This window comes from Camelina sativa, chromosome 11 (genome assembly GCF_000633955.1).
Source record: "Camelina sativa cultivar DH55 chromosome 11, Cs, whole genome shotgun sequence".
Taxonomy (NCBI): Eukaryota; Viridiplantae; Streptophyta; class Magnoliopsida; order Brassicales; family Brassicaceae; genus Camelina; species Camelina sativa.
In genome coordinates, this window is record NC_025695.1 from 9,274,176 (window position 1) to 9,300,793 (window position 26,618).

Below are 26,618 nucleotides of genomic sequence, written 5' to 3' on the forward strand. Positions count from 1 at the left end.
CAGCGAGAAGTTCATGTACGTGGTGGTGTTTATAGAAGAATCCAAGGAGATTGAAACCATCCCACTCGATGAGCTGCAGAGTTCCCTCATGGTCCACGAGCAAAAGTTCAAAAGGCTTGACAAGGCTGAAGATCAAGCACTGAAGGTGACTCATGTTGAAGGAATGGGATCAAGAGGAAGAGGTCTCAGTGGGAGAGGTCGCGGAAGAGGTCGTGGCAGAGACAAAAGCACAGTAGAGTGATATAAGTGTCATCATCTTGGACACTTCCGAAATGAGTGTCCAATGTGGGAAGAAGAAGCAAACTATGCTGATTTTGTCGAGAAGGAAGAAATGTTGCTGATGGCGTACATTGAAGAGCAAGATGGTGATTCTGAAACAAACGTTGGTGAAGAGACTGCAGAAAAACTGTTGATGGCGTATGCTGGAGAGAATGAAAATATGAGGAAGAGAGTCTGGTTCCTTGATTCAGGCTGCTCCAATCATATGAGTGGAGATCGAGCTGTATTCTCCACAATGAATGAAGATTTCAAACACATTGTCAAGCTGGGAAATGATAAGAAGATGGAGGTTGTTGGAAAGGGTAACGTGAAGCTGGTTCTAAACAATATAGTCTACACAATCAGTGATGTTTACTACATCCCTGAACTCAAAAACAACCTGTTGAGTCTCGGGCAACTCCAAGAGAAAGAGCTGACAATCATCATACAAAAGGGAGTTTGTAAGATCTTTCATGAAGAGAAAGGTCTTACCGCAGTGAGCAAGATGAGCTCAAACAGAATGTTTATGCTGTTCAACTAGATCGGCTATGAAGGAGAAACGAGTCAACAACGCTGTCTACCAAAAACCGCAGAGGACACACCAAAACTCTGGCACGAACGCTACGGACATCTCAGCCACAGTGGGATGAAAACGCTGCAGAGCAAGGAGATGGTGCGAGGTCTACCAAGGTTTGAGGTCCAGAAGTTTACATGCTCAGTTTGTCTAGTGGGCAAACAGTTAAGAAACCCTATACCCAAAAGGAGTTCATGGAGAGCAAAGGAGAGCAAAGGAGGTCCTTGAGTTGCTACACTCTGACATATGTGGTCCTATCAGTCCCATGACCACAAATGGGACTAGATACGTGTTTTGCTTCATTGACGACTATAGCCGGAAAGCATGGGCATATTTCCTCAAGGAGAAGTCAGAGGCATTCAGTCACTTCAAGGAGTTCAAGAAGAAAGTAGACACTGAGACGGGAAAGCAGATCAAGTGCTTGAGAACTGAGAGAGGAGGGGAGTATGTCTCAACCAAATTCTCTGTTTTTTGCAAAGAGAATGGAGTTCGATGACAGTTAACCACCGCCTATACCCCACAACAGAACGGTGTAGGAGAGAGGAAAAACCGTACGGTCATGAACATGGTGCGATCAATGCTGTCAATGAGAAAAGTACCAAAGATTTTTTGGGCAGAAGCTGTCAATTGAACTTTCTACATCTTGAATAGGTGTCCCACTCAAGTTGTTTAGGACATTACACCACAAGAGGCTTGGAGTGGAGTTAAGCCAAGTGTGGAACACTTCAGAGTATGGGGGAGTCTAGCACACGTACATGTACCAAGCGAGAAGCATGGAAAACTTGATGACAAAAGCAACATATGCGTTATGCTTGGCTTCTCCAAAGAATCAAAGGGTTATCGCTTGTATAACCCAACAACAAAGAAGATCGTGGTGAGTAGAGACGTGGTGTTTGAGGAAGAAAAAGGGTGGAGTTGGGAAGAAGATCAAAGTCAAATCAAGCCTGAGATTAAATGGAATGATGATGATCAACCATGGGAGTAAAGTGACAGTGACATAGAAGAAGAAGAACTTGCAACTACTGTAGAAGAACATGTGACCGCTACAGAAGAAGCTCAAAAAGAACCACGAGTTGCAGTTAGGGAGGGAAAAAGAACAACAAGGGTTCCTCGTTATCTCAGCGACTACGTCACTTGTGTTACTGAAGAAGATGAAGTGAACATGGCTCAGATAACCTCTCTCGATCCGTCAACCTTTGAAGAAGCTCAGAAATGTCTCAAGTGGAGAGAGGCTATGGATGCAGAAATAAACGCAATTGAGAAAAATCTGACTTGGGAGCTATCTGAGCTACCAAATGGAGTGACGTGTATTGGGGTAAAGTGGATATACAAAACCAAGTTTAATGAGCTTGGAGAAGTGAGCAAATACAAGGCACGGCTTGTGGCAAAGGGATACTGTCAAGAGCATGGAGTCGACTATACAGAGGTTTATGCACCTGTTGCTCGCATGGACACCATCAGAACCATCCTTTGCACAACAGCTCAGAGAGGTTGGGATATCTACCAGTTAGATGTGAAGTCAGCTTTCCTTCATGGAGTCCTTGCAGAAGATGTCTACATACAACAACCAAAGGGTTATGAGGTAGCAGGAGAGGAAGATAAATTCTTCAAGCTAAGCAAAGCTCTGTATGGAGTAAAGCAAGCTCCAAGGGCCTGGTTCAGTAGAATCGAAGAGTATTTTACCAAGGAAGGGTTTGAAAAATCAGAGAACGAGGAGACTTTGTTCCTCAAAACAAATAAGCAAGGTAATCTTCTCATTGTCAGTGTATATGTGGATGATTTGATATATACTGGAGATGATATAACGCTAATAAGAGAGTTTAAGTCATCGATGGAGAAAGAATTTGATATGTCTGATCTAGGGAAGATGAGATACTTCTTAGGATTGGAAGTTTGTAGACAGATCAAGGAATTCATGTTTCTCAGACCAAGTATGCCATGGAGATTCTGAAGCGTTTTGAGATGGAGAACAGCAATGCAGTCTACAATCCGATTGTGCCTGGAAGCAAAGTTGACATGGATGAGGATGGAGAAATATTTGATGAGACTCTCTACAAACAAATCATAGGGAGTCTCATGTATATTACGACAACAAGACCAGACCTGCAATTTGCTGTAAGTTTACTAAGTCGCTACATGTCTAGACCTACAAAGTTGCATCTGCAGGCAGTCAAGAGGGTTCTAAGATATTTAAAGGGCACCATGGATTTTGGAATTTGGTACAAGAGAGGAGGAAACAGAGAGCTGCTGGTGTATACTGACAGTGATTTTGCAGGCGACGTTGACAACAGGAAAAGTACCTCAGGCTATATGTTTCTTATGGATAATGCAGTTGTAGCATGGTTATCAAAGAAGCACCCAATTGTCACACTATCTACCACAAAGGCAGAGTATGTTGCTGCTTCAGCTTGTGCTTCCCAAACCATATGGTTTAAGAGAGTTCTAGGTGAGTTGGGTTACAATGTGGAGGGAGGTACTGTCATTCTCTGTGACAATACTTCGACGATTAAGTTGTCCAAGAACCCAGGTTTTCATGGGAGATGCAAGCACATTGGAGTTTGTTTTCACTCCTTGCATGATCTGGTTAAAGAAGGAGAAATACAGTTGGAGCATTGTGTTTCACAAGAGCAAGTGGCTGACATCTTAACAAAGCCGTTGAAGAGGGAGACACTTGAAAAGTTGAGGAGTAAGCTTGGAATTTGCTCAGCAGCCGATAAGCTAAGCTTTGCTCACCAAGCTTAGTTTAGGGAGGGTTTGTTGGAGCAAATTAGTCAAGTAGTTTGATCGAGTCTTCTAGGTTTAGTTATGCATTTCGTTAGTGTCAATAATGGACCGAGTTTTGCGGTTCACATTTGTTACTCTGTTTCACTTCCGCAAGTTTCTGCTTCCGGTTAGTTGTAAAGCTATTAATAGCCATGTTTTCCCTTTCAATGAATCATTCAGTTTTCAGTATTCTAAACAAATAGCTTTTACATTATCAATTGAAAAGTATCCATCGTTAATTCGTCGTTGTTAATTTTTAGAAAAATACTATTAACGAGAGCATTGTTTTGTCAATCAATCGTCGTTAAAATGTCATAATTTCATCGCTAATTCAGGCATGAAAATTTGGTAATTATAATCCGACTACAATTGGATTCGGTTTTGTTCGGTTTTCTATGAGCACTTGAAATTTGAAATAAATAAAACATTAAAACCCAAAAAGGTTTCGGTTCCCATTGATTATTTTGTAAACAAACTATACTAGAAAATAGTTTTTAGCCATAAGCATGATCAAAACCACTGAAATCCGAACCGAACCAAGAACCGTGGATAATGTCTCGCGTGGTACCCGAACCAAGAACCGTTCGGTTCTACAAATTGAAATCGTTTGGTTCTTATGTAGTACCCTAAACCGAACCAAATCCCAAATTTTGATTCGGTTCAGTTCCGGTTAATATAGCAAGGTCTATTAGAAATAAATGAAAAATCTCCCACGGAGGTGAAGGACGCGAAAGGGCTATAACCTATAGCGGTGTTTGAAGACGATAGCGAGGCCGGAGAAGTTATTTGCAATTTGTTGTGTGTTTAAACCCTAAACCCAAAAAAAAAAAAAAAAACCCCCAACCCAGAGATACTCGAGAAGAAGAAGATGATGATGGATGATGACACCGAACTAGTCGTCAGAAGCAGCGACCAGAAAATGGACGTCGCTTCTACCGAAAATCCTGCCGTTCCCCAAGCTGACCCTCCCTCGTCGGATGATTCCGGCGATTCTGATTCCGATTCCGAGGATGATGCCGAGTCGATTCAGCAGATTGAAACCCTAGAGTCGGAGCTCTCCTCCAATCCTTANCCAAAAAAAAAAAAAAAAATCCCCCAACCCAGAGATACTCGAGAAGAAGAAGATGATGATGGATGATGACACCGAACTAGTCGTCAGAAGCAGCGACCAGAAAATGGACGTCGCTTCTACCGAAAATCCTGCCGTTCCCCAAGCTGACCCTCCCTCGTCGGATGATTCCGGCGATTCTGATTCCGATTCCGAGGATGATGCCGAGTCGATTCAGCAGATTGAAACCCTAGAGTCGGAGCTCTCCTCCAATCCTTACAACTACGATGCTTATGTCCAAGTAAGTAACCCAATCACACTTTCTCTACCCTTCCTTTTTTTTTTTACTTAGGGATTATGTGAAATTGGAGTTTTTCATACCTCTCTGGTTACATTTTTTTCTGACTTTTTTTTGGTTTGGATTGCTTATTATTTCAGTATATAAAGCTTCTGAGGAAAACAGCAAACCTTGAAAAGCTAAGACAAGCAAGGGAAGCTATGAGTGCCATATTCCCGTTGAGTCCTTCTTTGTGGCTTGAATGGGCAAGGGATGAAGCTTCTCTTGCCTCTAGGTATATATTTTATTTGCGAACATTTTGCCTCTTTATTTATATACTGTTCATACCTCTGGTTTTAGATGGTTTCCTTTGATCATTATTTTTGTTACGGTTCAAGCGTAGTTATCTATAAGTTACAACATACTGTGAGAGTTTTCTTATATTTATCTCTCTTCTGCAGTGAGAATGTGTCTGAAATTGTGAAGCTTTATGAACGGGGACTTTCTGATTATCAGGTATGTTCTCTTCTGTACTGCAAAACAATAGCTGGATTAAAGGCTTTGGTAGTCATATAGTATATGTTATTACCATTCTGTTAGAGGGGTTTTGTTAAGTAGGTTGACTGAAGAAGTACGCTAGTATGCTATTTCGAGTTGTTCTGTTAGGGTTACCAAAGCTCTTATAATGTTCTATATTTTATTTCAAGTTTCTTTCGTCAATTGGTAGTGAGACTTTGTAATCTATGGCTAATAGCTTTTCTTTTATGCAGTCTGTATCACTTTGGTGTGACTACCTGAACTTTATGCTAGAATCTGATCCATTAGTACATGGATACACATCTGATGGTATTTCAAAAATGAGGAGTCTTTTTGAACGTGCTATTCCGGCTGCGGGCTTCCATGTCACTGAAGGCAGTAATATATGGGAAGGATATAAAGCATTTGAGGAAGGCTTCTTAGCCACTATTGACGAGGCTGACGTTGAGGTTAGATCTATTTCTTGATTTTCTTCATCTTCATTTTGTTCACTGTAATTTAGCAGCATGTTAGCAAGGTTTGTGTTCTAGGATGATGCGTGTGCTAAGTTGAACAGAAGTGTGATAGTGGGTTGCTGTTCACAGTCACAGTATTCAGTGGAAAGAACTTACACCTTGTTAGAAACGAACTCTAATGGTTGCTATAAAATTATTTACTGGTCTCTAGTTTTTAAAGTAGAAACAAATCTGTTGATGTATTTATGGTTCTTTTGGCATCATAAATTTAGTTTTATTTTACAGGAAAAAAATAAGCAGATACAAAGGATTAGAAGCATATTCCACCGTCACCTGTCTGTTCCGCTAAAAAACTTGAGCTCCACCCTTAGTACTTACAAGGCTTGGGAGTTGGAGCAAGGCATTGACCTTGATATTGGATCAGATGATTTGAATAAGGTTTCTCCTCAGGTTGCTGCTGCAAACAAGAAGGCACAGCAGATGTATAGTGAACGTGCCCATCTTGAAGAACACATATCTAACAAAGATTTATCTGACACGGAAAAGTTTCAGGAATTCATGGTGCGTTTGGTTTTTCGTGCCGTTTATATTTGTGATAAATATTGTATGGAAATTGGATTTTAATATGCCTACCATCTGTGATCATATTGTGTGAAGGATTCTGAATCTGCAAAATTAGGCATGTTGTAGGAAATACTGTTGCATCTTTTTTTTTACTTAGTTATTATTACTTTTCTTGTAGAATTATATAAAGTTTGAGAAGACTTCTGGAGATCCTACCCGAGTTCAAGCTATATATGAACGTGCTGTGGCTGAATACCCAGTTTCAAGTGACTTGTGGATAGACTACACCGTCTATCTTGATAAGACTTTGAAGGTTCGTCATGAATCTTTGAGTCGTTTTTTATGGTGTTTTTTTTGTTACAATTTCTACTTGATCATTACAATTGTCTTCCTGCTTCAGGTTGGAAAAGCTATAACACACGCATATTCTAGGGCGACTAGAAGTTGCCCATGGACTGAAGATCTTTGGGCACGTTATTTGCTTGCTTTAGAGCGTGGTTCTGCACCCGAGAAAGAGATCTATGCTGTAAGTGTCAATTTGTTTAATTGAAAAACAAAAGAAATATAGTTTAGGAAAGAATACTTGCCCTAACATTGATTTATCTCTGTTATACCATACCATATCCGATGCGTTATACTATGAAATTTTCAAAAAATTATACTGAGAATATCCTATTATTCAAAATGTTATGTACAGGTCTTTGAGAAGTCATTGCAGTGCACATTTTCCTCCTTTGAAGAGGTACAGCTTTATCTTTCATGATTTTTAAATTCATTTTCTAGCTTGTACCCATTCGACTCTATCGATGTATTTCTTATGAGATGTTCCTCATCAGTACCTGGATTTATACCTCACTCGAGTAGATGGCCTGAGAAGGAGAATGTTATCAGCTAAGATATCAGAGACTTTGGATTATTCTCTGATAAGAGAAACTTTTCAGGTTTGTCTGCTGCTTTTACCATAATTACTAATCTCAAATAGGAAATATCTGTACGGCTTTCAATATCTTTGTATGGTTGCAGTTCTTTTAGTTATCACATTCTTTTCATAGTTTTCCATTTGAGAGGCTATCTAGGAACTAGGGTTACCTTATCTGTAAAAATAGTGTTGTTTTGTTCCCGATTTGGACCTCTTCTGAATCACTTGAACTAACTCAATGTTTCTGTGCTGTCAGCAAGCATCAGATTACCTAATGCCCCACATGCAAAATCCAGACAGCTTGCTGCATTTGCATGCTTATTGGGCTAATTTGGAACTTAGTATTGGAAAGGATCTAGCTGGAGCACGAGGTGTTTGGGATAGCTTTTTGAAGAAGAGGTTTGCAAGCTATATCCTTTATACTTAATTAATTACACATTTACCTTGAAATAATCCGGGCAGATTACAGCGTTTGTCAGAATAAGGCAATCTGGTTCACTATGGTTCATCTTACTTGGTTCTCTCCAGTGGTGGGATGCTAGCAGCCTGGTATGCCTACATTGATATGGAAGTGCATTTGGGGCATGTAAAGGAAGCTAGGTCTCTTTACCGGAGGTGCTATACAAGAAAGTTTGATGGCACTGGCTCAGAAGTATGCACTCGTTTCCCTCTTGTGTTCTGTTTAACTGTCACTTTTTATTTTGTTATCTTCACATGCAACTGAAATGGCAGTCAATTGAATGAAAAATAAAGAAACCATGTATAAATGTGGCAAATACAACACAAGCACTTAATTGAGTTTTTTCTGTTTTTGATGGTCGGGGAAGATTTGCATACATGACATCTGAAACATGAGAGCACTGTATGCCTAAGTTGTCATCTCTAGTTTCGGAAAGCCTATATTCATTTCTTAAGAAGGACAATTTTCCAGGACATATGCAAAGGATGGTTGCGATTTGAAAGGGAGCATGGGGATTTGGAAGATTTTGACATAGCATTTCAAAAGGTACTCTATCGTTTACTGTTTGACTTTTCTTGTTTACTGTCTGAAAATTGTGAGTATTGAAATTTTGCTGGGTTTGATTTCATTTGTTAATTCTGGTGTGATAAATACATTATATAGATCAGTGAAATAATTAGATGCCTTCCGCACTGCTCTTGGCTTCGTAAATTTACTTTCCCTATATCTGACTCTTATGTTCAGATTTAAGAGCGATGCATTTTGTGATAAAATAACATGCAGAAAAGTTGTGGAAGCTGTAAATTATACGAGTTGCTTAATTTTTGTTCCATAGGTTATGCCACGCTTGGAAGAGCTACAGTTGATCAGGTTACAACAGGAGTCTACGCCAGTCAAACCACCAGCTGGCCTGAAAGAGCATAACTCACAAAAGAGTACACGTGAAAAGAGAAAAGCAGAACAGAATGTAGAAGACGAGTCTTTGGCTAAGCGGCAGAAGACAAAGGGTCGAAAAGTAAATGAAGTGGACGTAGGTCAGAGTGCAACTGTACCAAACATTAAATCAGAGAATGGAAAAGCCGCTGATTCAAATAAAGAAGAGAGTGAAGACGNATTTCATTTGTTAATTCTGGTGTGATAAATACATTATATAGATCAGTGAAATAATTAGATGCCTTCCGCACTGCTCTTGGCTTCGTAAATTTACTTTCCCTATATCTGACTCTTATGTTCAGATTTAAGAGCGATGCATTTTGTGATAAAATAACATGCAGAAAAGTTGTGGAAGCTGTAAATTATACGAGTTGCTTAATTTTTGTTCCATAGGTTATGCCACGCTTGGAAGAGCTACAGTTGATCAGGTTACAACAGGAGTCTACGCCAGTCAAACCACCAGCTGGCCTGAAAGAGCATAACTCACAAAAGAGTACACGTGAAAAGAGAAAAGCAGGACAGAATGTAGAAGACGAGTCTTTGGCTAAGCGGCAGAAGACAAAGGGTCGAAAAGTAAATGAAGTGGACGTAGGTCAGAGTGCAACTGTACCAAACATTAAATCAGAGAATGGAAAAGCCGCTGATTCAAATAAAGAAGAGAGTGAAGACGCCAAACCATTGAAGCCGAAAATTTATACAGACGAGTGTACAGCTTTTCTTTCAAATCTCAGTGTCAAGGTAAGTCTACGGGCTTTATGTAAAATTGAGAAAGACGGCCAACTGAAATAACATGTGTGAGATTTTCCAATACAAGCTAATACTGTTGTTGGCAGGTACAAGAGGAAGATATACGTAAATTTTTCAGCGATGTTGGTGGGGTTGATTCCATCCGCATTCTCCATCACAAAGACACTGGAAAACCAAGGGTATCTCTCTCACACACAACTTATGCATGTGATGCCATTTCAGCTGTCACTGTTTATAAATCTGGAAAACATGACTAGCTCGTTTTAGTGAATTATGCCAATATGATGGCTTAATATGGTCAATTGTGTCTTGCAGGGACTGGCATATGTTGATTTTGTGAATGATGAACACCTTGCAGCAGCTATAGCAAAGAACAGAAAGATGTTTTTTGGTAAGAAGATCAGTATAGCACGGTCAAATCCAAAGAAGGGTAAAAAGGAATTCACTCGGCGTGGAAATGGTTAGAATCTATATCTCTATCTGGTTTTGTTCGTAACGTTGCCAGCCATGTACTGAATTTGTAGCCACTTCTGGTACGAATGATTCTAAACTGGAATGATTTTACTTCTTTAGATGGTTCTGGGAATTCAAAGGACCCTTCCCAGATTCCTGAGAAGGCGAAAGGAGAAACTGTGGGTGAAAAGCAAGGAGATGAAGTGCAATTGAAAGGTAAAAACACGTTCGCTGTCCCAAGAAGTGTTAAACAACTCGGCTACACAAACCCCAAACCCAGCGCAGATGAGCCCACAAAATCAAATGATGAGTTCAGGAATATGTTACCTTAAAAAGTGAGTCTTTGGCATGGTCCTCGTCTATTCCTGGATAATACTACTTGTCTTGCTTTACTTTCCGGAAACGATCTTATGTTGTAGACTGGGTAATATTGCATCTGCTACTCTCGCTTGTTTTTCAACATAATTTAGATTAATCTTCAATAACTAAACATATGTTAAAGTCTGGCACGAGAACCATGTTTTCAGTCTAATATGGTGTTGACTGTTAACACAGAGATGACAAGTATGACGCGTTTAGAAGAGAAAGGGAAGAGAACATTATAACAAAGGAAATATATATCAGATTTGCCAGTCTACAAATTTGACAATACAAAGTACAATCAAATGGGTTAATGTATGATGTGTACTTCCATATTGCCAAGTGAATTATACATGTTCTTCTTTGAAAGAAAGGAACTAATACCCATGTCATGAAGCAACCTACCTATACATGCCAAAAATTTACTTGTACATTAGATAATCACCCGTATGATGGACTAAGTTCAACTTAGCTTTATTTTTAATGGAAAATAATTATTATTTATACATTTTATCTATATATGAATGATCTAATTATTTTTTGTGTATAATATAAAATAAATACATATGATGGACTATGTATATCGGCAGCAGGTATAATATGTAAAATGTCATAATCTTAATATGAATGACCGCAATCAATCCCCAAACATCCATTACGTTTACTACATGTATAATTATATATATTGATCAGGTAAAATTTCCCAAATTATATTTTAATTAATGTTTGGTTGGAAAAAAAAATACCCCAAATTCTATCATTAATAACTTATCTCTAGTTTTTTTTTTGTGAAACACTTCATAATAGGTTATGTTTTATTTGCTATTTTTGTGGATAAACATTTTCTGGTTACAACTAATTAATATTAAAATTCTGTTAAGATATTTTGTATTAAAATACAGTGGTATTTGTGTAGGATTAGGATTATTTATTTAAAGGGTTGCTTAAATAATATATTAAATAATATAATAGAGATGTTGAATCTTTTGTAGTGATTGCTAAACAAGAAGACCGTATACAATTTCTTGTATTGACACCAACTTAGTACACATGGAAAAGCCATGTCACATGTCATTAGTGGCAGAGCCTGTGGGAGCCTCAAGATAGTGATAATTTAACGGTCACAAAGTTTGAAGATCCTAAAAAGCTAAAAAAAAAAGATTGAACAGCAAATGATGCTTTTTTTAATTACTTTTATTGACTTTATGTTCTTCAACGGTTACAAACTGGTCTCCTTTTCGATACAAAACGCAGTGACCATTTTCTCAAGCCTTAAGCATTACCCAAATCCCGAATGAAGGTTATGAAAGCAATGAAGAAGCTCAAGTTCTGGTCAAGAAAGAAGAGGAAACGTAAGCAAGCTAGCCCATCACAGCCTGATCACCATTGCTCTTATGACTACTCCTCCACTGTGGCAGCAGCGGTGGCGGTTGAGCCCACAGCGCCTCCTCTGTCGTTTTGGTTCGATGAGACTCATAATCTTTGTCCGCCAGAGACATCAGCATTTCCTTGGAATAATACTCAGTTGCCTCACCAACAAGAAGAAACCATCGTCGAGACAACCCCGTTGTTGTTGTCTCAAGTATCTGATCTTCGCATCTACCAGTCTTATCAGCAGTACATGGTACCGAATCCAACTTATGGCGTTCCCATTGTAGAATCAGAACCACATCCACCTGCAGCTACAGCCAAGAGATCAGTGGGAATATTCGGTTGTGTAATTGAGTTAAGTTCGAGTCTAGTTCGTTGTTTCATCCCGTGATTGAGCACTTATGAAAGCGATTAGCGAGAATAATTTCACAACATCGTTCACATGTATCTTTCTTTGCATCTTCCCATTAAATAATCTTCTTAGTTTAAGTTCATATTTTTTAGCAATAATAAAACTTTGTAACATTATTAAAAAGTTGTAATACTAAAAGAAAAAAACCAATTTTTGTTTATAGTACTAGGTTTTAACGCACGGTACACAGCGGGACTATCTATATATAATAGCAAACCCACTTTTTTGTGTCAACTTTAATCCAATGGATGATATTAGTTCTACTTTTCCATCTAACGGTTTAAAATTATTAATGACTCTAACAATTGCAAATTATTAATCGTGTCTTTTTATCGCATCCCCATCTTTCAAAAATCACACCTCTTAATTTTTGCATCTCTTTGTTGTACCTCCATGTTTCAAAAATCACATCCATTAATTTTTACATCTTTTTATTTCACACATCTATGTCTTACACCTATTTGTTGTACCTTCATGTTTCACATCTATTAATTTTTACACATTTTATTTTACACCTCTTTGTTTATTATATATAAACTTTTCTAGACTACATAAACAAATTTCGAAAAATTGTTTTCTGAGTATTTTCAAAACTTACAAGTTAATAAAATAAAATCTAAATAATTGTTTTATTGAAGTGTTTTTTTAACTAACAAGCATCAATCTCTAATTCAAGGTAATTTTATATTTTCGTTGCGAATGACCTCTTAGTGTTTCTTCACCGAACCTGTTAATTTTTTTTAAGTTAGATTATTATTACTGTTAGATACGGTGGAACAAAATATGAGTGTACGTGGCTTTCTTCTTTTTTTTGTTTAGTCACAATTTTTTCTTTTTTCTTTTAAACTAAGTTGGGAAAGAGTATAACATTTAAGCATATAAAGTTTATTGCAGGACAGTACCCTCCAGAAAGTCAAAAATATGAATAACGTCATCTTCTTCACCCAGAGTACGACCCGACTCGTGGTCACTCAGCGACGGTAACCGGAAAAACCAAAACCGAGATACGAGAGGCATGATGACATGCTGTGATGCTAGAGCTATGCATAAGCCAAAAAATTTTTAACAAACATGGTATAATTTTATATATGTTCTATTATTGACTTATTTAACCTATTTAATTTTTTTAACAAACATGGTATAAATGTAAAAATCTCATCCGTTGAACTATTTTCAAAAAATAATAATAAGCATCTATATATAATAGCAAAATCACTTTTGGGGGTCAACTTTAATCTAACGTATGAGATTGTTTTTATTATCTCATCTAACGGTTTAGAATTATTAATGATCTCAATAGTTGCAAGTTTTTTTTCCAATATTCGTGTTTCTTCGTCTTACCGCCATCTTTTATAAATCGCACCTATTAAGTTTTACACATTTTTGTTTCACACCTCTATGTTTTCACACCTCTTTGTTTATATATATATATATACAGATTTTTATGGACTTTGAAAAGATTTTGTTCTTTGAGTATTATTAATGATCTCACCCTTTGTTAATAATCTCAAAAGTTGCAAAGTTTTGGTGTAACAATTGTGTTTTTTTGTCACACCCCCAGCTTTACATGTTGGCACCTGTTAGTTTTCACACCTTTTTGTTTTATACCTCTTTATTTATATAAAGTTTCAATGTTTGATCCTACAATTGTGTTTCTTCGTCATACCCCTAACTTTCATGTTTGCACTTGTTAGTTTTCATACAATTTTGTTTCACACCTTTTTGTTTTCACACTCTTTGTTTTTATATATATATACAGATTTTTATTGACTTTGAAAAGAGTTTTTGTTCTTTGAGTATTATTAATGATCTCACCCTTTGTTAATGATCTCAAAAGTTGCAAAGTTTCGATCCAACAATTGTGTTTATTCGTCACACCCCCAGCTTTTCATTTTGGCACCCATTAGTTTTCACACTTATTTGTTTTACACCTCTTTGTTTATATAAAGTTGCAATGTTTTGAGACAACAATTGTGTTTCTTCGTCGTACCTCTAGCTTTCAATATTAGCAAATGTTAGTTTTCACACATTTTTGTTTATATATATATATACAAATTCTTATGAATTTTCAAAATTGGGTATTATATTATTAATGATATCACCCTTTGTTAATGATATCAAAAGTTACAAAGTTTCGATCCAACAATTGTGTTTCTTCGTCGCATCTCTAGCTTTCCATGTGGGCACGAGTTAGTTTTCACAACTTTTTATTTTACACCTCTTTGTTTATATAAAGTTGCAATGTTTTGATCCAACAGTTGTGTTTCTTCGTCGGACCTCTAGCTTTCAATGTTTGCACTTGTTAGTTTTCACACATTTTTTTCACACATTTTTGTTTCAGACGTCTTTGTTTTCACACCTTTTTGTTTTTATATATATACAGATTTTTATGGACTTTGAAAAGAGTTTTTGTTCTTTGAGTATTCTTTCACACCTCTAAGTTTTTAAAATTGTGAGTATTATTTTTTTAATTTATTAATCAACATGATTCACTCATCTTCGCTAAAATTTGGATTGTTTTATTTATTGATTCCTTCATCTAAATTTTGTTTGGTGTCGTTTTCCATTTAGACATACATCGATCATCTTTTCCAAGTATTAATCTAGGTAACTGATTGTGATTTCTAATTTTTCATAGATTTATATATTTATATATTGCAGCAAACTCACTTTTAGAGATCAATTTTAAAATAACGGATGAGATTGTTTTTATTATCTCCTCTAACTGTTTAGATTTGTTAATAATCTTAAAAGTTACAATATTTTGATCCAACAATTGTGTTTTTTCGTCGTGCTCCCAAGTTTCAATGTTCACATTTGTTAGTTTTCGCAACTCTTTGTTTATATATATATATTTATGGACCTTGAAAAGATTTTTTGTTTTTTGAGTATTGTTTAACACCTCCAAATTTAAAAATTCTGAGTATTATTTTCTTTCAATTTATTAATCAACATTGATTCACTCATCTTTGTTAAAAATTTGGATTGTTTTATTTATTGATTTATTCATCTAACTTTTGTTTGGTGTCGTTTTCCATCTAACTCTTATTGATTATCTCTTCCAAGTATTAATTTAGGTAATTAATTAAGATTTTTCATAGATTTATCTTTTTAGTCAACTAGGTTGGTTGCAGTTGCAGCTATGAACTTTTTTCTCTCTGATACTTTTATTATTTTTTATAAATTTTGATAGAATAATGATTTAATTGTTTTATGTGAATATCTTTCAAAATTGATTATCTGAGTATGATTCAGTAAACCTATATTTATATATCTTTAACATTATTATCTTATTGTTGCTGAATCGATTTTTCATTTTTATTATACAATAAATATTTTATTTAACTAATTTGGTTGATTCATTTTAGTCATTATTTATGACTTTTATATTATGCAGTTAAAGAATTACCATAAAGTTTTCACTCGAAATGTGGAAAAAAAAATGTTAATCATTTAACTTTTCACTTTCCCGTGCGGTAACGCACGGGCCGACATACTAGTATTTTTAAAAGTAAAATAAAAATGTAATTTTTTAAATAGATTAACTATATATATGACTAATGTTTTGTAAATTTTAAATATATATCTCCCTTATATCTATATATTATATAGGTTTACTGGTTTAAAAATTTAGGTTTACCGGTTTAAATTGTCAAATTCAGAATATAACATGTGGTATATCGTAGTAATGTTTGTTTATTTTACATAATCGTAATTTAATAAACTTAATTAGATATACCTATTCAAACATCGATGGTGTTAACAAAATAATGAACTGATGATTTACTAACAATTAATAAAATAATTTTTAATTTATATTAATACCCAAACTCATCCCGCTAGATATCCAAATACCATTTTTCTTTTTTTGCTTAAGTACAACATGCACGTTTTTCAAAATCCAAATAACGAAAATGCAAAAAAAATATAGTATCAAAAATCTTGCTAATCAAGTATACATTATCTTCAAAATATCTCAATTTTAGAATTGTTTACATATGATTCAAAAATAAGTTATGAAATATGATAATTCTTTTTATTTTCCCTTTTTTTTTTGCAGATAAAATGAACAAATATGTATTGACGTAAAGATTAATTTGGGATTTGCGCATACATTTTTATTGTTTTCATTAAATATTGTAGTGAATTAAGGAAATATTTTAGGAAATATTTAGGAATTTTACAAAACAAATATTTAATGAGATATTGTAATTAGTCGTTGATTGATTAAGGAAATATTTTAGGAATTTTGTTCTGCACAAAATTTTAGTTTTAAATTTCATTTTATAAATTAAAATTAAAAATATCTATTGTCAATGATATGCCTGTAAATAAGTGTGAATTTCAAGAATTTTTTCTTAAATGTCTTAAAAAATGTATGTATAGATATTTTGAAGTTTTCATTATAGCATAAATTTCACCCAATTGGTTTATGACATAAATGAATTACCCACTAACCCAATCATAAAAGCAAAAGTGGCCAACTTGACAAAAATTCTTCTGCAATGGAGGAGAGTCATTATTTATTTATTTCTCACCTAATTGGTTTTGTGACGTTAATACATTTCCCCAAAAGTAAAATGGGCCGACCACCAAAAACCAAAAATTACATTTATATGAAAGTATTATAAAAAACAAAATCGTAAAAAAGACATAAAATCCAATGGACGACCGAATGAATGCCACGTCGCCACTAATGGGTAAAAACATACACATAACACATTTATCAGTTTATGTAACTTTGCACTTTCCACATCAGACAATTACCCTAAAACCACACTCAAAAGCTCTCTCTTCCTCTTCCTTCTCTTAACAATTAAGACAAATCTCATCGGCTTAAGACTCTGATCACTATGTACGGACGTGATCCTTGGGGTGGTCCTTTGGAGATCAATGCGGCGGACTCTGTCATCGACGAAGATCGTCGTAGTCGAAACCTACAAGACCTCGACCGTGCGGCTCTGTCACGGCCTCTTGACGAAACACAACAGAGCTGGCTACTCGGACCGAAGGTGCTCAAGAAGAAGAAGTACGTCGATCTCGGATGTATCTTAGTCAGCCGCAAGATCTTTCTCTGGACTCTTGGAATCATTGTAGTAACCGCGTTTATCTCTGGATTCATAACTTTGATCGTTAAAACTGTGCCACGCCACACACACAAGCCACCATCACCGGATAATTACACACTCGCTCTCAACCAAGCTCTCATGTTCTTCAATGCTCAACAGTGTAAGCACTAAAATTTTGAACCTTTTTCTTACTAAATCTGTCTGCAACATCGAATCACATGGAAGAGCTTTTTGTAGGATTGATCATTGTTGTCTGAGTTTGATATCTTATATGGTGATGATGTTTTGTAGCTGGGAAACTTCCAAAGGGAAATATTTATAACGTATCATGGAGGGGTGATTCTTGTCTTCAAGATGGGAAGGGAGATCCAGGACAATGCTACAAAGATTTGGTAGGAGGCTACTATGATGCTGGAGATACTATCAAATTCAACTTCCCTATGTCTTATGCTATGACCATGTTGAGCTGGAGTGTAATTGAATACAGTGCAAAGTATGAAGCTGCTGGCGAGCTCAACCATGTTAAAGAACTCATCAAATGGGGAACTGACTACTTTCTCAAGACTTTTAATAGTAGTGCTGATACTATCAATGTTATTGTGGAACAGGTGAAGAACATATTTTTTTTAGCCCACTTGTAAATCATACTTGTGCGTTTAAACGTTTGTTTTTCTTTTCACAGGTCGGATTAGGGAGTACTGGTGGAGGAAATGATAAGCATAATGACCATAACTGCTGGATGCGTCCTGAGGACATTGATTATAAAAGGACTGTATCTCAATGCTACAGTGGCTGCTCGNCTCGGAAGATGAGTTATGTTGTGGGTTTTGGCCAACGGTACCCGAAACAAGTGCATCATAGAGGAGCTTCCATTCCACGGAACATGAAAGAAAGCTGCACAGGAGGATCNTTCACGGTGCTAAGACGCTCTATAAGTTTGCAACTTTTAGCAATGGTAGCTACAGCACACCTGATAAAGACTCTAGCAAATTTTATAACTCTACCCTGTTTTGGGATGACCGTATATGGGGTGGGGCTTGGTTGTATTATGCTACTGGAAATGTAACCTACCTTAGTGACGTTACCACTCGCGCTATTGCCGAGAGTGCTGGTGCCTTCGGAAATAGCTCTTATTATGGTGTATTTAGCTGGGACAACAAGCTTCCAGGGGCTCAGGTTAGTTACTACTCTTTGAGACATTCTTAGTTCTGTTTTTTGGAGTTATTATAGCCAATAGCTTAGTTTCTGTATTTATGTGCTTTGTTTCTAAGTTGCTGTTAACCCGGATGAGGCTGTTTCTGAGCCCTGGATATCCATACGAAGAAATTTTAAGCGCATTTCATAACCAAACAGGCAGAGTTATGTGCTCTTACTTACCAGATTTCAACAAATTTAAGAGAACAAAGGGTGAGTTGTCTGCTTTTTTTTTTTTTTTACCTTAAACTTTATGAGAAATGTTGAAAAAAGTAATTGTAACGTTACTATGTCATCTCTACAGGAGGTTTGATCCAGTTAAACCATGGAGATCCACAGCCTCTACAGTATGCTGCAAATGCGGCTTTCTTAGCGGCGCTATACAGTGATTATTTAGAGGCTGCTGATACTCCTGGATGGTACTGTGGCCCTTACTTCTATACTAATGAATACCTACGCAACTTTTCAAGATCGCAGGTATGCCTTACAAAATGAAGGAAAACAAACAAGTTTTTTTAAGGATCTTTATCTGATGGAACTTTGTGTTTTTTTTTTTTTTTTTTGGTAGATTGATTACATACTTGGTAAAAACCCTCGGAAGATGAGTTATGTTGTGGGTTTTGGCCAACGGTACCCGAAACAAGTGCATCATAGAGGAGCTTCCATTCCACGGAACATGAAAGAAAGCTGCACAGGAGGATCGAAATGGGAAAAGAGCAAAAAAGATAACCCAAACATTATCAAAGGAGCAATGGTTGCTGGACCAGACAAGCATGATGGGTTCCACGACGTTCGTACAAACTACAACTACACAGAGCCGACACTAGCGGGCAATGCGGGTCTAGTGGCCGCTTTGGTGGCTTTATCCGGAAAAGAAGCGGTTTGGGGTATTGACAAAAACACTATGTTCTCTGCCGTACCTCCATTGTTCCCAGCCACACCGCCGCCCCCAGCACCTTGGACACCTTAAAGAAATCAAAATTATTGAATGTAATAAGCCATCTCTTTTTGCCTGAATAAAAGTAGTTTCCAAGTCCTAAAAAAGTAGTTTTCTTTAGCTTATTACATAAAATGTGGTCTGATGAGAAACCAAACATTAATTGTTTCTCTGTGTTTTGTGAGGTATACAGTGTAGATTCTTTGTTTTCAAAATTTGTAAGTAGTTGGCGTGATACAGAAGAAAGGTTTTTGTGCTTTATTGAAGAGATAACCCACACAATGCTCCTTCTCTCTATTCTTTTCCCTCAACTTCTTCCATTTTTTTTATTCTCTGCTTTAAATAATAAAAAAATATAATGAAGAGTTGTCTCCATCTTGAGGTGCAGAAATGGCAGAAGCAGAGTCTCGTTCTCTTGAATATACACCAACATGGGTCGTTGCGTTTATTTGTTTCATCATCGTTCTCTTATCTCTTCTCGCCGAACGTGGTCTTCATCATCTTGGAAAGGTATGGTATCAGCCTCTGTCTGTAAAAATCTTGAGTTTTAAGCTCTCTTCTTCTTCCAATTCTCCATTCTCTTTGTCTTAGTGTCTGAAGCGTAGGCAACAAGATGCCTTGTTCGAAGCGTTGCAGAAACTTAAAGAAGGTTACTACTTCTGCCTTCAATTTCCTCTTAGTTTCAAACATGAATCGGTTGTTTTGATTACACCTGAACCCCTGACTATATTGATGTCCTGACGCAGAACTGATGCTCCTCGGATTTATCTCCCTAATGTTAACGGTATCTCAAGCTGCAATTCGGCATATATGTGTCCCAGAGGCTCTTGTAAGCAACATGTTCCCCTGTAAGAAGCCACTGAAGGAGCATCATGCTCCTCAATCCTCTCATACGGTCATCATCAATGCACGGCGTCTCCTTTCAACCGGAGAAAGTTCGAACAATTGTGCTGCCAAGGCAATTTATCTTTTCTTTATCTGCTCATTTCTCTTCTCTTACTTGATCCCTTTCCATTAACCATTGACCTCTTGCTTTGGTTGCAGGGGAAGGTTCCGTTAGTATCCGTGGAAGCGTTGCATCAACTCCATATCTTCATCTTCGTGCTAGCGGTTTTTCATGTCATCTTCTGCGCCTCAACCATGGTTCTTGGAGGAGCCAGGGTAACTTATTTTCATATTTTTTATCACAACTTACAAAACAATATTGTAACCTTTTTTTCAAAAGCTGTCTTACTTAGATTGGTTCATTGATTTGAAATAATATGTAGATAAAACAATGGAAGCATTGGGAGAATTGGTTCAAGAAACATCCCTCTCAAAAGGGTAAGATTCCACAATAATAGATTCTTGTTCCAGGGGCATTAACAATTGCTTTGCACCTTAAAATACACAAAGTGCATAACATAGTGTCGCAGGCTCTGCAAGGCGTGACCATAGTCATGGTCATGCTCATGCTCATCCTAACGCTCATGCCATTCACGAGTTATTCAATGCTAATCACGAGTTCTTCGAGATGCATGCTGGAGGATTTTGGAGAAGATCTGTTGTCATCAGCTGGCTGGTGAGCTATGGATATATAATACTACTGGCAAATGTGTTACACATGAATCAAATTATCTTACTACTAAGTATCTTATTTTGAGTTCTGATGAGATTAGCCTTATGTGTACTGTTCTTGCAGAGATCATTCTTCAAGCAGTTTTATGGTTCTGTCACCAAATCAGAATATATAGCTCTGCGACAAGCATTCATCATGGTCTTACTTTAATGTCTTTTCCTTAACATCTCATATAGGTTTACCAAATCACTTATGTAACAATAATAAAAGTATTTTTTTCTTACCTTGCCAGAGGCATTGCCGCACAAACCCGTCATTTGATTTCCACAACTACATGCTAAGAACACTGGAAATAGATTTCAAGAAAGTTGTGAGCATAAGGTAAAAGAATCAATCAGCTCTCTAGCTAGACAAATACACCAATTAGTGGCTTATAGATCAGTTTTGTCTGACACCTATTTTGTTGATGTGATCATCTATAAATATAAAGTTGGTATCTCTGGCTCTTTGTCGTCGTCTTTTTGCTGCTGAATGTAGGAGGATGGAACACCTACTTCTGGTTGTCTTTCTTGCCTTTGATTGTAAGTTCTTATAATTAAAGAATTTTTGTTACTTTTGATCTCATTTTATCTTTTTGAATGGTTAAATATAAGTGTTTCAAAACATGCAGCTGTTACTAATGGTGGGTGCCAAATTGGAATATATAATAAGTAGCTTAGCTCTAGATGTTTCCGAGAAGCGAAGCCGCGCGGAAGAAGCAGTGATCACACCTTCTGATGAACTCTTTTGGTTCCATAGGCCAGGCATAGTTCTCCAACTCATCCACTTCATCCTCTTTCAGAATTCATTTGAGATTGCTTTCTTCTTCTGGATTTTGGTACTTCTCTTTCAACCCTGATCAGCTTCACTAGCTTCTTCAATATTTGAAACAATCACATTCTTATTTACGATTTCTCAATCGTTATCATCAGTTCACATACGGAATACATTCATGTATCATGGAGAAACTAGGCTTCCTTATCCCAAGGCTCGTCATGGGGTAATAATATGTGTACTTTTTAAGTCTAATTAGCAAAGCTTAAAAGGTTTACTATTTGGTTTGATCTAATGGACTCTTTGTTCATTCAGAGTGTTAGTCCAAGTGCTTTGCAGTTACAGCACGTTACCGTTATATGCCCTTGTCACACAGGTAAGTGTATACATATGACCCACCCATATGCCTAGCTATATACATGCATACACCAAAACTAACAAAAGTTTGAATCAATTTTTATGTGTTTTTGGTTTGATTATAAAAAAAGATGGGTAGCAAATTCAAGAAAGGGATATTCGACAATTTAGTACAGTCCACACTGGAAGGATGGCTAGAAGATTCGAGGAACAGAGGTGAATCCACGAGCGAGGCTCATAGGATAGAGATGCAACCTACGACTCCTGAATCGTTTAATGTCCAAGTCATGGAAAGTGAAAACCCATAATTAAGTTTCAAATGGTGTCTTAATCCAAATATAAGTCCAATAAAGATCCCTTAATTCGTTATTTCCGCCAAATGTTTCTTTCTACTTTTGAGGCTACTACAAGTGTCTATATCTCTCTTTAGTTGTCTTGATTGATGCTGTTAGCTGATAGGACACACTGAACTGCTTTATTTTGCAGACAGACAATAATATACAATGAACTACTATTGTTTTGTACATATAAACTAAAAAAGAAAAAGAAAAAAAAGCATTCAAATAATTGAGATTGTATTCAATTGATTGATTTCTAATAAGGGAAAAATCACCAGGTTTTATTTATTTTCATAACTGTATCCGATTTTTTGTGACCTAGAAAAATTCACAAACAAAGCATATTTAACTCAGTTCAATCCGAAAAAGACTATAGTTTGCAGAAAGATTTTTTTTTCTGGTTTAATGTGAATGCATGAAGAATTTTGTGGCAAGGCTTTTCAATTTTGAATAATTTAAAAAATGTTCGTTCCAAAAATAAATGAAGAAACAGAATTGTAATACTTTTGAGTCAATTTTGTAAATTTTGTAAGCTGTTGTCAAAAAAAACAAAATTGGACTAAAATAGTGTTTAATATATTAATCCTAGAAGTAAATAAACAGAAAAGGACATTCACATGATTCAACTTCCACCGAGATCCACAACGTTCCTCTCTCGTCTTTATCTTTCCCCTTCCTCTATTTTTTTTTCTCTTCAATTAAAGGAAAGATAAAGCAAAAAGCTTTCTCAAAATGTTGTCTTTCAATAAAAATTTATATAAAAAAGAAAAAAAAAAAGAAAAAGAATAAAGAAGTGCAGTGCAGGCCCACTCTGTCGTTGACTAATCTGGATTTAGTGGTCACACACACACACACTTGCTTTCAAACTCTGAACGGCAACGACCAGAATTAAAGAGTTTTGTCATGATGCGTCGTCGTCGTCGTCTCGAGCACCAAAGCATGGTTGTGGACTCCTTCGTACGTCACGATAAGCATCATCGCATCGTCCAGTGCACGCTCCACATGCTTACGCGCCGGACACCCTCTTACACTGCTGCACTTGTAATATCCCCTGTGAATGTAAAATATTATCATCAATCAATTCACCACCGAGTCCATCAGCAGTTCTAATTAATAATCACGAGTCAACTCAAACTTCGCTTTGTATTAAATTTTTAAAAAATGTTTCTAGGAAACAACAAGTCAAAAAGAGCGTGAAACTGAACCCACCACTACTACTAGACGACACGTTTGGTACAACCGATATAAGAAAAAAAATACATTTCAATTTTTTTTATCTGGCAATAATATTGACAATACACAAGTTGCGTAGTTTTGTAATCAAATCCTATAATAGAGATTTTGTATGTTGAATGAAGTGATGTTACTATATGTGAACTGTGAAGTAGTCAAGTAGATCGATCATACAAAAAATGAACAAGGACTACTACTAACCGAGGATGAGGAGAGCCTTTGATTGGTTTCTGACCATACTTTCGCCATGAGAACTCGTCTGATGGTATGTCAGCCATTTTCCTGCTTACTGCTGGAACTCTAATCACTCTTTTGACTCTTGATTTCCTGATTTTTTTTGTTATAACACCATTAAAATAAAGCTTCAATCTTTAGATTTAGATCTTTACTAATACTTAGTAAAGTTTCAATCTTTAGATTTGGGATCGAAACCAAAACCTTTTCTTGGAACAATGACAACGGCTGGAGGGAGATGAGTTACATCTTCTCTTCAACGAAGCTGATGCTGATAAAGGAGGTTTACCTCTCGAACCAGAGAGATGAGATGGGTTAGTGAACTCGAATCCTGATGACATATGAGTACTCTCGGTTTCACACCTATGGCTATGAGAAGGCATGAATGAGTTGGTCGCTGAGACAGGTTGTGACGGAGCGAAGTTTATCGTTGACGGTGGTTGTGGTGGTGGTCCTCCGTTAGCTAGTATCGGAGGAGACGAAGAAGACGAACCGTTCTTTGTTTGACTCTGATTGCTGTGAGATAGAGGAGGACGTCGATGAATCGGAGTAGGGCAATAAACTCTAAACGCAGATCCACCGCCGTGATATTGCTCTGTTTTCTGTTTCGCAAATACGGCGGTTATCTCTGGCTTCTTCTCCTCCTGCGCTTCTTCTTCCACCACCGTCGTTTGCTTAATAAACGGCGTCTGTGTCGTCGCGGTGGTGGTGGTGGGGGCTCGTCTGAATCTAGCGTGTCCGGTTCTAGATCTGCCGAGAAGAGAAATCATCTTCTTGAAGCTGTTAACAGCCACGTCAGTCACCGCCGTTATCTCCTCCGTCTGATGGCTTTGACCGATGAGTTTGAGAAACTCCTCAACGCCGTGAATCCCCGCGGAAGCAGCTTCTCTGAGAGCTGTGTCTTCTTCCAATTTAGCGGAGATTGAAGGGAAACTGTCTCCTTTACCTCCGGCGCCGTAGCTGCTGCTGCTGCTCATCATCAGCTCCACCGCCATATATATTAAAAATCAAAGACAACGTAACAAACCACTTTTTTATACTACTCGTTTAAAAAAAAAAAGGTCAAAGGAGATGTGTTTTTAAATAGACACAGATTCAAACAACAGTTTCCTTGTAAGTTGTGTTTGGTTTGAAGAAGATGATGATGAAGATTGAAGAGAGTGAAAGAGAGGAGAGAGTCAACCATATGCGTTTCTTTCTCTTTCTATCTCTATCTTTTATTAAGGAGATAGTGCATCAGTCAAATAGACTACCAATCATAGAGCTACACGTGTGAGAATTTTGTCAAGCATTTTGACACTCTCAACGTCAATGATTTTAAATTGGAAAAACCAGTGGAGCTCCAATTACTTGAATTATTCGGAAAGAAAAAAAAAATCTAGATATTTTTTTTATTATTAATTTTGAGTCTAATTATATCTAGTACAATTACAATATACTACTATATTTACATGTTCATAGTCAGATTCAACTCTGATTATTATAAAGGAGGATTTAAACAAAAAACAAAAGGAGACTTTTGTTGTGCCCTATTGAAATTGAAATTTAAAAAGATGAACCATTTGAATTTAAAGTAAATTTTGCACAAATCATGTCTTTTTTTTTTTTTTTTTACTTTAATTATGGAGTTTTGGTAAAGATTATTTTGCTTTTCTATTTTTAATAAAGTCATTAGACAAAAAAAAAAGAAAGAATTATCTTTACTAAAAAAATGATTGTCTCGCTACACAAACTTGATTATAGTTTTGTATTCAATTTAATAAGTAGATGTATTTATGTTTAATAATAGTACATGCATCACATGTATAATGAAGATAGGTGATGTTGTTTCAGCGTTAGTTTAATATATGTATGTTTATCACATGTATAATTTTCTTATCTTAATTCTGGGTCAAGTTTATGGTTTTAGTTTTATGTATTTACAAATTGTCATAGTACTGCTACTAATAAACCAGATATATATATATGATTGAGCCAAATAAATGACGAGTGTCATGAATATGATTCTGGTTCGGTCACTACAACAGAACTTATCGACTGGGTTTAGTCATCATGGATGTGTGTGTCTGAGTTGGGTAGAAGAAGACAGTGAAAAAATATGTTATGCTAAAAAGTTATGAATGTTCGTATGGGCCTTACTCCTTAGTCTCGTTATATAATTTAGGCCCAATGTTTGGTTGTTATAGCACACAAAATAAAAACTTTTGAACCCCACTTGGCCACTTGCATAATTGGAAAGAAAAAAACCAAATCAAAAAAATCTATTTATATAGTACTTCCTCCGTTTCAAAAAAATATATAATATTTTAACTAATGCACGCAGATTAAGAAGTCTTTACTTTTTAACAAATTCAACCAATCAGAAACAATACTGCATAATATAAAATACTAAACTAATCTAAAAATTGCATAGAAACTTGAAAACATCCTATATTATGAAAAAAAAAACTTTTCTAAAACATCTTATATTTTAAAATGGAGGGAGTATAAATCATTCACTTCTTAGTTGTAAGTTGTAACACCAAACCTAATCTCTTTTTTTTTTTTTTTAATATTCTTCTTGTTAATTAGTATATGTATAACATTCAAATCTAGGCATCATTAAAGCCTTCAAAGTGGTTTGTGTGTTAAATGAAATGAACGTTTCTTTTGTCTCTCTTTAGTCTTTTTCTTTATTTTTTTTTGGGCAAAATTTCACAACACCATCCATTCCAAGCAAGATTTAGAAAATTAATGTTCATAAAAGCCCGGGGG

General features: G+C 36.3%; 5 protein-coding genes across 5 annotated transcripts; 4 read left to right on the forward strand and 1 right to left on the reverse strand.

Moving 5' to 3' along the window:
* Window positions 4,674–10,497, forward strand: LOC104722566 (squamous cell carcinoma antigen recognized by T-cells 3). Its single transcript, XM_010440761.2, has 16 exons — window positions 4,674–4,944; window positions 5,082–5,215; window positions 5,382–5,436; window positions 5,691–5,906; window positions 6,198–6,473; window positions 6,655–6,789; window positions 6,877–7,002; window positions 7,174–7,218; window positions 7,313–7,417; window positions 7,652–7,794; window positions 7,924–8,047; window positions 8,327–8,401; window positions 9,182–9,526; window positions 9,622–9,714; window positions 9,851–9,995; window positions 10,109–10,497. The coding sequence occupies exons 1-16, from the start codon at window positions 4,720–4,722 to the stop codon at window positions 10,318–10,320; spliced, it is 2,454 nt and encodes an 817-aa protein (XP_010439063.1). The 5' UTR covers window positions 4,674–4,719; the 3' UTR covers window positions 10,321–10,497.
* LOC104722568 lies at window positions 11,546–12,291 on the forward strand. Its single transcript, XM_010440762.2, has one exon. It carries the CDS (start codon window positions 11,643–11,645, stop codon window positions 12,108–12,110), a length of 468 nt encoding a protein of 155 aa, XP_010439064.1. The 5' UTR covers window positions 11,546–11,642; the 3' UTR covers window positions 12,111–12,291.
* Window positions 16,894–19,600, forward strand: LOC104722570 (endoglucanase 21). The gene is made up of 7 exons (XM_010440764.1): window positions 16,894–17,360; window positions 17,492–17,808; window positions 17,883–18,020; window positions 18,062–18,376; window positions 18,472–18,607; window positions 18,699–18,871; window positions 18,963–19,600. The coding sequence occupies exons 1-7, from the start codon at window positions 16,985–16,987 to the stop codon at window positions 19,362–19,364; spliced, it is 1,857 nt and encodes a 618-aa protein (XP_010439066.1). The 5' UTR covers window positions 16,894–16,984; the 3' UTR covers window positions 19,365–19,600.
* LOC104722569 (MLO-like protein 13) lies at window positions 19,704–22,484 on the forward strand. The gene is made up of 13 exons (XM_010440763.2): window positions 19,704–19,841; window positions 19,923–19,980; window positions 20,078–20,289; window positions 20,376–20,492; window positions 20,600–20,654; window positions 20,747–20,892; window positions 21,013–21,087; window positions 21,182–21,270; window positions 21,380–21,470; window positions 21,560–21,766; window positions 21,861–21,928; window positions 22,018–22,078; window positions 22,191–22,484. Exons 1-13 carry the CDS (start codon window positions 19,722–19,724, stop codon window positions 22,365–22,367), a joined length of 1,476 nt encoding a protein of 491 aa, XP_010439065.1. The 5' UTR covers window positions 19,704–19,721; the 3' UTR covers window positions 22,368–22,484.
* Window positions 22,953–25,200, reverse strand: LOC104722571 (probable WRKY transcription factor 7). Its single transcript, XM_010440766.2, has 3 exons — window positions 24,069–25,200; window positions 23,832–23,957; window positions 22,953–23,448 (listed from the first exon to the last, which is right to left on the reverse strand). Exons 1-3 carry the CDS (start codon window positions 24,857–24,859, stop codon window positions 23,286–23,288), a joined length of 1,080 nt encoding a protein of 359 aa, XP_010439068.1. The 5' UTR covers window positions 24,860–25,200; the 3' UTR covers window positions 22,953–23,285.